The sequence below is a fragment of the Cryptomeria japonica genome, chromosome 3 (assembly GCF_030272615.1).
Source record: "Cryptomeria japonica chromosome 3, Sugi_1.0, whole genome shotgun sequence".
In the NCBI taxonomy this organism is placed as follows: domain Eukaryota; kingdom Viridiplantae; phylum Streptophyta; class Pinopsida; order Cupressales; family Cupressaceae; genus Cryptomeria; species Cryptomeria japonica.
The window spans coordinates 736,352,948-736,367,057 of record NC_081407.1 but is presented as its reverse complement, the minus strand read 5'-3'; the positions used below and the strand labels follow the sequence as shown (position 1 = coordinate 736,367,057).

Genomic DNA, 14,110 nt, shown 5'->3' with positions numbered 1-14,110 from the left:
TTTCATAAACACTTTTACTTTTCTTCTCCCTTTTGCTATCTTGCAATCTTCCTGTACCACAATTTTGCAGAAAAACTACTTTTGTAGCTTCTCCTAGGTTTAGATTCCTTGCATGGATTTGGTGCTTTGTGAAGAACCATTATCAAAGTGTCATCACTTATTCTTCTTCTGTTTATACTTCTTCTGTTTATACCAAATATGCCATAATCTTTTATTCCCTTTAGTTGTTTACCAAGTGTTCTTAAAATTTCTTGGTTCTCATGTTGCCTTGTGGGGTTCTTTTCTTTTAATTTTTGTAGAACCCATCTCATTGTTGACGATCTCTTTATATACCCAGCTTTACATAATTTGGATAGTGATCAGATTTAATTTCTAAAGGGCAGTCCCTCACTTCTACCTCCATCATCCTTGGCATAGTACTCTCCAAACAAATAACATAATCAACCATGCTTTGACCATTGTATGTGACATGTGAAATTCCCCAGATTCAGCCATGCTTTTATGCCATTGCATATGATCAGATTGTAAAGGCTGCATAACACAACAATTCTGCTTTATAATGTGTGATGACTCCTTTTCTATCTTGTGAGACCCTTTCCAATTTTTCCTTCTCTTCCTCCTCTAGCCACAGCGGATTGCTTTTCACCCTGCCTAGAGTTCTAAGGTGAAAAGGCCTAAGGTGAAAAGGCCTCATTCAAATTAATTTCCCAGACCTGAAGCAAGGAACAAAAATTTAAAAAATGGACAGGTTAAGTTATAGCAACTTACAGTGATAATTGAGCTTAATAACATAGCTAAGAGATAACCAAATAAAGTTCAAACCAAAGACCACGGTTACATCCTCGTGACTGAGATAAAGACAATCACATAAGAAACACATAAAGAAAGAAAACATAGGGAAGACCCACATTGAATGAGAAAAAGACAACTAAATGTTTTCAAGTATGCAGGGTATTGCTTAAGTAAATAATTTCATATTTCAACAACTAAATCCAACTCTTGTATTTAGTATTTACTCAACAGAAAATTCATTAAATGGGCCAAATATTCCAACATTCTGAAACATTGTTCCATTTTTTGACAGTATAAACCTACTTAGATTGCTGACAATGTTATTAAATATCAAAAGGCATCAACAAAGTCATTTGATAAGTGTATTTTGCACTACTTACCCTTCCATCACTTAACAGAAATGCAGCCTTCTGAACACCAATACATACATCCAGTTTGAAATCTAATGATGTAGAAGACACTTTTGCAGAGTTCCCAAAATTGAAGTTACGCCAAAAGCAAAGAATAGGATAAGAAGACCAGATATCTATTTTATCTGCTTGGATATCAAGAACTAATTTCAGAGGCTCTAGATCTTTTTGAGATATTTTCCCCTTCAATCCAATATCAGTAACGTGGAAAAATGGTAAATGGTAAGCTGAACTTTTCTGGATAATCTCTGTTTTTCCTTCTATCTGCACTATCCTGGCCTTAAACATCCAATCCAAGTCAGTAACAATCAGTTCATCAAATATTACAGAGAGAGAGAGCAATATAAATCTATAGAATTGTCTTTCAGGTCCAACATAATTTGTTTCAATGACATCCAATCTTAAAGAGGAATCTTCACGATGTAAATTGCTAATATTTCTGGCAGGAAATGTAACATCATCCTCGCATGAAAAATCTGGAATATGAAAAGATATATTTAGAGTTTCTGACTTTAAGTGAAGAGCCCCAGAAGATCTTATTGTGTTAGGATCTAACATTTCCCTATGCAATTGAGTTGCATCCTTGAAGGTCCCTGCATCCAAGAATCCTACATCTGAACTCTGTGGAGGAGCATCTTGTCTAGTTCTTGCCTGCGAATTTATGCATGTAGATACAAAGAGAGCAATTTCATTCCAAGCATTTAAGTGTACCCATATATTGGTGCAAGGTACAGAAACAGAACCACCATATTGCCCAATATGCAGTGTGCATATATCTATACAAATACATGGATGAGACGAATCTGTTGAAAAGCATTGCAGAAGGGCTGAAGAATTGATGGCTGATACTAAATGTAAGCTGAACATATCCATAGAAAAATTGTCAAAAGAATTGTTTCTCAAGAAGCATGACACTTTAATTTTCTCTGCATCTACTTTTCCAATCAGCTCTGAAACAGCAGGACAATTTTCTCTGGATCTTTGCAGCTTAAGTGAAAATTTTGAAATGGAACATTTTATGTCTATGGAAGTTTCCTTAGAAACTTCTGAGGCACCTGCATTTGATTGCTTGAACCCCGATCTTGATTCCATGAACTCAGCCACACTTGCCACAAACAAGCGAGACTTTGTGCCTACAAATGAGAGTTCCAAGGCCACATTATTTACAGCTTGCAGTGCCCTGAGAAAAGATTCCTCTGAAAAATACAATGTGAATGAAGTGAGAAGCCTGTTATGAAAATAAATAAAATGTATTCAACTTCCTCATTTCTTACAGTGTGAATCTCTAAATTTTAATAAGAAAACAGAAATATGTACCATATAAAATTATAGTGAGATTAGCAAATACTCAAATTAATTAGAAAGACAAGTCTTACCTTCAGCATTTGCCTCAAAGTTTTGAGCATTGAACACAACGCTTGTTGGTGTAACTGTAGGTTCACATGATCCTTGTGCTTCGCACGGAATTCTCATTGACAATGTGGCATCAAGTCCTTCAATCAGTGGAAAATCAAGATTCACATGGCATTCATCATTCCTCTGCATTTCCTGTTCACCAATGTTCATTGAACAAAATGACATTGACAACTGGCTGCCAGCAATATCAATAGAATCCAATCTTAAGGCATCATAATATGGTGCAGAAACACAATCATTGTGCATATTTCCACCATCAGTTGGATTGGTATCGCTGGGAAGATACGAAAAAAATAACTGGGGCAAAATAATTTCAAGTGATTCATTGCAAGTTGTTTCAACTGGCAGAATGATAACTGAATCCACAAATTCCACTTTGTACAGAAAATGCATCTCTGTACTTTCAAGTTCTGAGTCTTCTTTTCTTTCCAATAAGTTTCCATCATTTTCTAATTTTGTTTCCCAGTCAGAAGTAAAGTAACCAATTATCATGGCTAAAAAATCACTGGGTAAGATGCAGCGTACGTGTTGAATGCTTACACTCAATTCCAGCTTGGGATATCCTGTGATTGGCACATTTTTACATAATCGAATATTCAGAATGGGGTATGGCCTGTGAACTAAGGGTCCCCACAGGATGTCACCATAAAGAGAAGGTGCCCAAGGAGATGAGAATTTAATATCCTCAAAACAGCCCATCAGATCAAAGGAACCTGTTTCCTCGGAAAGGAAAATGGAAGTCTTGGATTTGCATATCTGAACAGTGGCCAAGATACAGGAAGAGTCACAAAAATGAATATCACTGCTATTCACTTCAAGTTCAACATGAAAATCATATTTACCACAAGAATCAGTTTTATCAAAATCAGCACATATATCCATCACATCTGTAGTCCCTAAGTTCACTGTTCTATTCATTCTTGAAAAAGCTGTGTAAGCAGATGTATACTCTAGCTCTCCAGATTTATGAAACGCAGATACATATTCAATGTGACTTGATGGATCAGTCAGGCCTGCTTTATCTGGGCCTTCAGAAATTCCAGCATGCTGAAAGGAAACAAAAGGAAAATGTTCAAACAAATGTTCCAAAGGATCTGAAAATTTCCCAAGCCTGATACTGGGCATGTCCGAATTTGGGTATTTAATTTTGGATCCCACTCTTTCTGTCTTCCTCACCTCCTGCATTGGAATATTTTCCACAGTGTTGATGACAAATGATGAAAGCTCTTTAGAAATAAGTGAGAAAAACCTGTGTAACCTTCCAAATACCATTGGATGGAATTCATAAACTAAATTGTTTAAGTATATTTTTATTGCAGGTTCCAGAAAATCTTTTTGCCACTTTTGAAAGTAAAGTAGATAAAAGCATTTTCCCTCTGATCCACCTTTTACTTTTTTGTGGCCAAAAGCATTTGACAAATTAAAATCAAGATTGTCATCTGTTTGTAAATTAGTTGACCCAGGTGATTTAAATTTCTTCATACGTAGCACACTTAATATTGGATTCCCTGCCAAATTATGACCATCTATCTTTATTGTCTCTATGCCAGTTCTGAAACTGCGCCCTAATGCTCCTTGAGCCAATCTGCAATGGAAAAGAAATTTATGCCATTATGAATATTGATTTAGATTCAAAGCAGCCACACAGACACTACACAAATGTTCAACCAAAATTTGGCCTGCAAAAAATATAAACTGATGATTATCCTTTTGTACAAAAATATTGCTATACGTACTCAATATTTAAGTTTTCAATCTGAGAATGCAATGTGAGATTTTCCTGGTAATTTTGACCACCATCTTCAAAGGATAATTCAATCAATGCTGACTTGAATTGAGTAATCAGTTGAAATCGCACAATTTTGTTCATATCTGAGGCAGGCATTTCAGTCTTCAAGGGAATGTGTGACTGACTATTACACATGTTGTCAGTGCCAAATGCTGAACCTTCAGGTATTTGGTGATGACATGTATTACTTTTCATTTCAGGAAACTTCTCCATGTGTTCACTTTTAGAGTCAACATGCTTGAATGACAGATTGATAGTCATGTCCTTTAGTGCTTTCAATATACTATAAGAAAGAATGATATGTATTGATGACAAATCTCCATGCACCTGATACAGCGATTCAGTGAGAAACTTGCAATTTTTATCCAGACCAATAGTAAGACCCATTTAGAACAGAAAAGAAAATGTAACAAAGCTAACCAGGTTGCCACATTAATTAGGGCACAAAAAGAAAAATAAATAAATAAAAAATATTGATACGCCATTATCACCATAAAAAGAGACAAAAAAGAAAACTGAACATTTGAACATTCAAGCTGCAGCAATCACAAGATTACTTAGATTATGATAAAAGTCACTAAAATAATAAATGATAATTTCAGCTTTATGAGTAGCAACTTGAAGATAAATGGTTGAATGTCAAAAGAAGTTAGATGTCAAGTATGGAGGATGCCTTCATTTCACATCAGGCTTGTTTAATGAGAAGAGTTGACATGCGAAAGATCAACTGTGATAACATCCATGGATTTCGCTTCAGTCATTTAACACACATATGTGACACATTTGGATTCTTAATGTTGAGAATATATTTTTCCCCGTCTGAACAACATGCAAGAAGTCATGAATACTGTGAACAAAAGTTTTGTAACCTCATCATTTCACATCAGGCTCATTTGATGAGAAGAGTTGACATGTGAAAAATTCAATGTGATTGTATGGATCTTGGTTCAATCATTTTCACAAATATGTGACACATTTGTGTTATCAATTTTGAGAGTACATTTTTGCATGTGTCTCAATAGAATGCAAGAAGTCACAAATGCTGTGACAGAAGTTTTGTAAACTCATCATAATTCCACCAAGTAGCATTCCAATTACAATCATGCATTGATGTGTTGATTATTTCAACCAATATGTTAATTGTCATCAGATAAATTGAAGTTCTCAAAAGGATCCTTTGCTTTGTTGACCTTGAAAGTTCATATACTCTAAAAGAGTTGTCAAGTTGAAATTTTTTGTTTCAAAAAAAATAAAATCCACCATTTAAAGAAACACATGGTCTAAATGCAAAAGTCATCCCAATGAAAAAGACAATCTTAATCAATTGTTTGCAAAAGTATTTTAGTGGTCTATTGCTTGATCAATCGAGGAATGATTATTCTATAACAAAAACAATGTTTGCTGGCCAAGAAGCAATTATCAAAGCTTTGAAGAATTGAGATAAAGGATATGCTATTTGGATATGGCAACTCCATTCTCCTTCCATCAACCTCAACCCTTTCCTGCTATGAATCCATGAATTCATTATAGATGTTTACTCACAAAGTGAAACAATTTGTGTTCAGGGCTTGCACATAACATGCGTTGGATTAATGCAAAAATTGTTACAAAGAAAAAAGCTAGGCCATTATGTAACTTCAGTAAACCTCATTCCTCACTCACTTGACTTGTCACATGGGCAGGGCATGTTCACAGCTACACCACTCTCATTTCCACCTCTGCTTGACTAAAGGGAAGAGTGTTCAAAAAAAATGTAAGCTTCCTTACCCTCTGCTTATTTCCTATATCTTATACACTTTTAATCTAAGCTTAAAATAAAATGAGTGGGATATATATTTCAAAGTTGATGCAGAAGATGGCTTTTAAATGTTGATGTACAAACTACCATTAAAACCTCTACCTCTTGCTTTCACTTTAGTTACCTCTAACTTCAATTGGAATGTCATGAATAGAATCAATCTAAAAGACATTGATCCTCTTTCTTCCCTCCTCACTCAACAATTATTATTTAAGCATGAGCACCAAGTCTCAAGTATTTTTGTTCATTGTGAAGCTCACACCCATACTCGTCTTGCAAAACCATTTTGCTATATGTGAAGCTCATACCTGAACTAATCACTTGCAAAAACAAGTCTTTCACAAGTCCATGATGCAGATTTGCCACAAGTACTGGGTAAGTTTGCCAAGTGGACTTGTTGAACAAGGGATGACAATCTGAAGTGGAAAAAATTTGGTAAGAGCACTGAAAATCCATACGTTTTTGGTCTTTTTAAGCAACTTCGCCCATGCTATTTCCTTATAATACATTTGTAGGTTTACTTAAATGAATTTAAACAAGTTTGAAGCAAATTTGGAGCACAAATTTTCATAATTTTGGGACTCACAAAAAAAAAATTCCAAGCATTGCAAGAATGTAATTTCTTTCCAAAATATTAGATTCTTTATTTTTAGCATGTTTTGAAACCATTGAATTCAATTTTTTAAAATTTTGAAACTAATTTAAGTTTTTTTTTATGAATGAAATGCTATTTTTTTTTAAAGTATTAAAAGCTATTATTTTGCTTAAATTATTTAATGCTATTGCTATACACTTGTATTCATTCATTTTATGTTAATATTATTTTATATTTTGGTTTAAATTGCTATTTTTTAATTTTTAACCATTATTTTTTTACTGCTGTATTGATAATTATATTCTGATAATATGAAAATCAAATTAGCATACAATGGCATCATCGTCAAGAAGTGGAAGCCAACCCACTATTGGAGGTCACAATCAGACGAATGCCACTTGAAAACATGGCCAACAAAGACAAAAATCAAGGACTACCATTTGCAACTACTATATGAAGAGAGTTTCTAAAGACATCAATCAACTCTAGTACCAACTTGCATGCATTCCTCTTCATGATTTTGAACCATGTTCCAATGCCACAAATGAGGTAGAACAAGAGCTGCAGGCAACCCTTGCATTGCTAGATCACCAAAACCTAGAGATGATGAGGACAAATGCAGCCATAGGAGTAGCCATCAATCACAACTTGCTGCAGGAAATAAAGGCAGATATGACAAAAATTGTGGGCTCTATTCATGGTTCATGTATTCACAGCAAGTCCACTTTGTGGCTCAAGTAGAGCCCAGTCACAAGTTCTTTTATGCAGCAAAACTAACCTAAAGCACAAATTTTACTTCAAGGTACAATGTGGAACAAGGATAAGTAAACAAATAAGGCTTGTTAATTTCTGGTATTATAACAGCCTTCTTCATCATGGCAAAGAGTCCATACTAGAAATATTCAGTCATGGCATTGATAGTTGCAACGACAGGGTACAAGGCACCTTCTCCATGTGACTTGAGTGGGTAGTTGCTCCAAAATGTTGTCACAAATACAAAATCGTTTATCGTTTTGGAAGAAGAAAAGAAGTAGTGGCACAAGTTTGGATACATCATACTCTTAGATGGGGGAGCAAATAGAGGAACGAGATCCTCATCAACTTTCTAGTAGTATTGAATAGTGAGATGGTGTTTTTGAAGGCCTTAGATGCCTCTAATAGTAAAGAACAAAAAAACAATTGAGTCTAATACCAGCGGAATTTATATTAGAGGTGAACATTGAAAATGTGCTACAAGTTGTAATTGGTAATGCAATAGCATGTGGCAGCAAGGAAACTGCTTCAAGTGGGGCATGCATCAGTTTTTTGGAAACCTTGCACTACCCATTTCCTTAATCCTTTGAAGGGTATAGGCAAAATTGATTGGTTAAGATTGGTTGTGGAAGAAGCCGGGAAGGTAAACATTTATAATCACCATTGGAGTCTCAGCCTGAAAAGAAATCTTCCTTTGAATGTGATAAGGTTTGCAATGAACATCCTGAATTTGGAAAGCATGTGTAGTGTTGGTAATTAGTGTTCACATAGGTATTAGAAATAAGAGTTTATGTAGTGCCCCTCTCTCTCTTGTGGCTTGTCAAACCTTGTGGTTTTGAGTTTCGTGTGGTTCGACCCTTATTTTGGTGTTGGTCAATTTTGGTTTTGGCTTTGATGTTTGGCTATGCCTTTTGGATCCTTATGTGATATTCATACTTTGTGCTCTATGGTTCGTTACTTTATGATGTACTTCATGTTATATGATTGTGAATGATGATTTATTTGCTGATGTCTATGATGGCTTGATATGATGTTGTTTATGTTGTTCCTATTAGATGTTACTCATGTTCTGTAGTTAGATTATTGTGAATGAATACTTATGAATTCTCTGTGTTTATCAATGCATATTGAGTTGATGTACACTGTTTCTTTTCTGATGTGCTTGGGTGAAAGGGAAAAGCGCCGCACTCCTCTTCACGAGCAACCTACGTTGCTTCCATTCCCTATTCACTGTATGATACTATGTGGTTTATATGTACATGTTCAACGGTTTGTTTATGCAGCTGCAGGTACCGAGCATCGACTCCACCTGAATCTTTAGGTCTAAGCGAGCTCTACAACCTAATGGTAAAGTGGAAAAAGGGAGATATTGGTCAGACCCCATCGTACCATCGTTCCTATGGAACGAGTTTCCTGTCAAGTATCCTTGTATAGTGTTTGTCCTGTCATGTCAGTAGTAAGCCCGGTTGGTCCTCCGTGTTTTGATTTGTTGCGTTTTGCTGCTTCTGTGTGTAGTATAATAATTATCTAATATTTTGTGAAAAGAGTAGTATTATATTTAATGTTATTTGGATATCGTTATTTGATTAAATAATAAGTTGAAGATTTATGGAACTTAAAGATTTAAATTATTTAAATAAATTCAAAAAAATATTTATTAAGGGAATTAATAATAACATTTATTTGAGTTTTTAAAGATTAATTAATTAATAATTTACTATAGTTGCCTCATTTGACTTGTTAATTGAGAAGCTTAAAGACTTAAATTACTTATCTAAATTGGAAAGACTAATTAAATAGGAAATTATATATATTTAATTTGGTATTTTTCTTCACTCTTGTAATAATCTATTAGAGTACAATTATTTCTTAATTATTGTAAAAATTAATTTTAAAGAAAATGAATAATATTTAATTATTCTATTTTCATGATTTTATGTGTGGGGGTTACTAAAATAAAGTAATTAATGAAATGTAATTAATGGGGAATCTTGCATACGTATGGGAGTTACATTTTAAAAAAAAAAGCATATCTATTGATTTAGGAAAAGAAAAAAAATTGAGGGGAATCCGGTGAAGTTTTCACTTTTCTCTGCAAGAACCATTTTCTGGTTTTTAAGAAATTTTTGGGGAAGTAATCTGGAGGAGAGAAAATTAGCAAGGAGCTGGATTTATTTACTTTGTGAAGTTCTTGTCTGGATTTGTGTGCCTTGCCGAGAATCTCTTAGAAATTTTTGTCTTCCTTTTCTGTGTTGTTTCCTGGATAGCGAATAAGGTAGGTCTCTGATCCTTTTTCCTCCTGTGCATGTTAAATTTTTGTCTTTACTGAAATAAGATCAGTCTAATTGTTTTGTTTTGAAATGAAAAAATGAATTTGTTTTGTCTGAAAATGGGAGAAATTGGGGATTTCTAGATTTTCGAAATTTATTTCCAGATCTAAAATTATTTATGAGAAAGACTCATCCTATATTTTTATTTGAAAATCTGGAGTTAGAGTGAATTTAATTATAAATCTGTGTAATTGGGCTTCTTGTATTCAAAATCTATGTTGTTGGATTCAGTATATATGTATATATGTATACATATGTATATATATATACATGTATGGGTTTCTAGATTTTTGAAATTTATTTCCAGATCTATAATTATTTATGAGAAAGACTCATCCTATATTTTTATTTGAAAATCTGGAGTTAAGAGTGAATTTAATTATAAATCTGTGTAATTGGGCTTCTTGTATTCAAAATCTATGTTGTTGGATTCAGTATATATGTATATATGTATACATATGTATATATATATATATATATATATATAATTGTATATTAGATTCTTGTTTTGTTTTTATTTTCAAAAAACAAATTATATATTAAATGGTTGTGTGGGGCTTCACCCACGCCTTGGGAAACCATGGTAGTGGGGAGCACCCACACCGTGGTATCACTCATGGCTGTGGGAGCTCAACCCACAGTCCGTGGGTTCCCACAGCCGTGGGGAGCTAATGCGGAGGTATACTCAAAGAGAGTTAATTTCTTGTCTAAGGGCAGTCAAGTGTTGTCCTAGTGGGCTCCCTTCATTGTTCATCTAGTCTACTAGTCAATTTATACATCTCAACTCTCTAGGAGTGATCCCAATCAAGACATGCTCACTGGTTGCTCAGGCATGGTTGGGATTCACAAGGGTAAATCCAACTTCACACTCTCAATCTCCTAACAAATGCTTGCAGAGGTTGTAGTAGGTGTTTATGATGTTTTCCAAGCATAATCAATTGGTTTTGAGTATGGGTTTGATTCATTTCCCCATCGCTCCTTCCTTTCCCTATTTTCTAGGCCTAGTAGCCCTAGAGCCCCAATTAGCCCTACCTAACCGGTTTTTGTTGATTTGCTCACAATGTTTCCCAAAGACCCACACAAACTCTTTGATGATCAAGATACCCTTTTTGGAGTACTTTCCAATTTATGACTTGAGAAATCTCAGTATGACCGTACAGGTACGGAACCCGAGAAATGCTTGTTTTGTGTGGTTTTTGGCTTGTTTTGGTCTTTTTCTAAGGGTTTGGTGTCTTCCTTGATCTGCCACACCTCCAAACTCACACATATGCTCTTCCACACCTCACTTCCTCATGCCAAACACTCTGCACTTCCAACCTTGCTCATCCCTGCAAGCACTTGCATAATTTCATTCATTTCCTAACCGGGCTATGACTGAGCTCGCCTAGGAAATGATGTTCATTGGCCTTTCAACGACCTCCAAAGGAAAATAAAGGCTATGTACACTGTACAAAGATTCCATGGCTCGAGTCCCAAGGGTTATTGAGAAGAACTCAAAGGACTTCAAGCTGGAACCATGTTTGGGCCTCTCAAACCCTTACTCAGGCCGAGAGCTTGCAAAATTGAAAACTTAATTCAAACCTGCAATAAAACTAACCAAAATGCTTCTTGAGCCCTACAAGAACATGTACAAAACAACAAGCAAAGAACAGCAATGCAATCAATGCATTAAGTACAGATTGTTGCTCTAATTCTTGAAAAATTCAAGGTAAAACTCAAAAATGGTCTCCAATTTGTATTCCAAGCTACTCCAGGCGTTCAACAACCTCATTACATTCATTCTCAGGGCATTTATATGCCATTTTTGGCCTAACTAACTCTCCATCGGTTTCCTAACCAACCCTTTGCTCAAAAATGCAAAAAGTTGCTCAACGTTGCAAAAAGTTGTCAAGCAACTTTAACAACTTCCAAAAAGTGCATTTTTGCCTTACATGCTTTGTTTTCTCCTCCAAACCATCTAGGATGACTAAAGACCATTACATTAACATGTCCCAATGCCAAACAAGGCTATTCAAGGCATTTTACATCAAAATGCAAGATTATGCCATTTTAGGCTTACAAGGGCTTACAAGCCAAAATTAAGCAAATGCATTGTCCTAAGGACATTCAACCTACCAAAACATTTCAAAAACAAATGAGGACTTAAGAGAAGACTCTTATTCACCATCACAAACCAAACTATGAACAAACACACCAAAATGAAGAAGTTGTACTCAAAACTAGGTGCTTCTGCACCAGGAGCGCTTCCACAGACCATGGGCTCCCACGACTGTGGGCAGCCCCACCCACAGACCATGGGTCCCTCCATAGGTGTGGGGGCACTGCTCCAAACCGTGAGATTGTCGTATGCCTTAATTTTATTTGGATTTAGTTTTATAATTTAAAAAAAAATAGTTTTAATGGTATTTTGTTTGATTAAATATATATATATATATACAATCAACCTTGTCCATGAAAATATGGATGCTTTTATATGTGTCGAATGATGAGACGAAAATATTTATATATTCTTTAATTGGATATTGAAGCTTATTTTGAATAGTTAGAAATAAAGGTTTCTATTAGATATTTAGATTAGAGTATAAAGACTAGTAGCTATATTTATATATGAAAATTTGTTAAAAACAAACTAAATTAGAAATTAGACATATTCTTGTGAAAGCAAATGTAATTAGATTTATTTAAATGTTATTTCATCATGTGGTTAAGATTTGTTTAAGACTATTAAAATGTTCACTTGATCATTTGAACTCTGGTTTCCTTCTTGCATTATGCAGTGACCTAATCATGATAGCAAATGGTAATAGTGTATATTGCTTTCATAACTGATTGAATAATAGTTGTATTGTGCTATTAGTAGGAATGAAATGAGCTATGATGGTTTATATTTTGGGTTATTGAAATTAATAATGGCTTGAATTAATTATTGTCTAGAAAAGATTAAGTTCTCTTGGTATCTTAATTAAGATTGCATTCTTTTATGTTTGGATTCATGAGACCTTGTTTCACTTGATTTTTTTGTCTATTTCATGGATTTCTCGGTTTTGATGTTTAAATACCTTTTAACTCCAGAGGCTGGGAGAGTGTTAGAATCCCTTTTGTGCATGTTTCTCATTGTCCCTGAATGTTATGAGATTGGGGTTCTTTGTTCCTTGCTGCTTTGAACCAACTAGATAGTTATCATTTTCTAGCAAGAGGGCTAAGCGTTGCTATGGTTGGATCCTTGTCCTTGTATTTTATTTTGATTCCTAGGAGCAAGTCAAAGGGGAGTGGCTTTCATTGGGGGCCAAGACCCAAAGTGGTCGCCAAGGTAACTCAATGAGAGTTGTAATTAAGTGAAAACCTAATTAATGAACTTGGGTGAGTAGTTAGTTCACATTAATAAAGATAATTCTTTGTTGCCTATTTTGCCCGCAAACGCTTGTTTAGGTTTTGGGTGAGTAAAGAAGGGCCTGGAATGGCTTCCACCAATCTTGTCTCCACCAAAGGTTGGTGTGGTCCACTAGTGTATGTATAGGGACCGGGGGTCAGGAGAGGTCACCAGGGTAATTGAGGATGGGAGCCGAGACCTAGTGAGAACCTACCAGGGTAACTCAGAACAACCTAGTGATGACACTCTTCCCTATTGCTGCCTAGTGGTAACTTATGTTATGTTTTCTCTTGTGGATTGTTTTGAGCCTCTAGAAGTAAGTGGTTTAACGTTTGTGACTCTTGTGATGTTTCTGTTGTGAGCCTCATGTGTTTTATAAATTGTGGAATCTTTTGTGAGTCTCTTGTGAGTATAGCTGCATTGATTCTTTTGTGAGTCATGATGGTACCCTTGTATGTTTTGCTTCCGCCTTGTGGATCTAGCTGATACCTCCTAGCATGGGGAGTGGACCTTATGGTACCACAAGGTTGGGTGGAGTGCTATTCGCACCCATTGGATTTGGCTCTTTCCGCATCATGTTCGAGGAGGCTCGTGAGGAGATTGAAGACCCTTTTGTACCAGATTCATGTATTCATCCCATCTTGGGACTCTTGGAGATTGTATCTTTGTGGATCCTTTGTAATGTATTGGATGATCTTATGTAAATTATCAAGCAATGTAATATGTATCTTGTACCTATGTAACGAGCAATGTTGTAATTTGTATAGCAATTCTATGTTGGGTTTTTGGATGATGTTCAACCTTGTGTTGCATCGTTATGGGGCCTTGAGGACGGTTGCTAGTTGTTAAGTGTGTAT

The 14,110-nt window shown here is 35.3% G+C and overlaps 1 protein-coding gene across 3 annotated transcripts in view; it reads right to left on the bottom strand.

Annotated features, from left to right (window-relative positions):
• LOC131074913 (uncharacterized) overlaps positions 1-14,110 on the bottom strand; it is a 305,681-nt gene that overhangs the window by 115,801 nt on the left and 175,770 nt on the right. For all 3 annotated transcript variants that reach the window (XM_059218550.1, XM_059218551.1, XM_059218552.1), the window contains 3 exons: positions 4,355-4,734; positions 2,579-4,203; positions 1,173-2,398 (listed from right to left, as the gene is read on the bottom strand). In XM_059218550.1, coding sequence (XP_059074533.1) covers positions 1,173-2,398; positions 2,579-4,203; positions 4,355-4,734 — 3,231 coding nt within the window. The remainder of the gene's footprint in view (positions 1-1,172; positions 2,399-2,578; positions 4,204-4,354; positions 4,735-14,110) is intronic.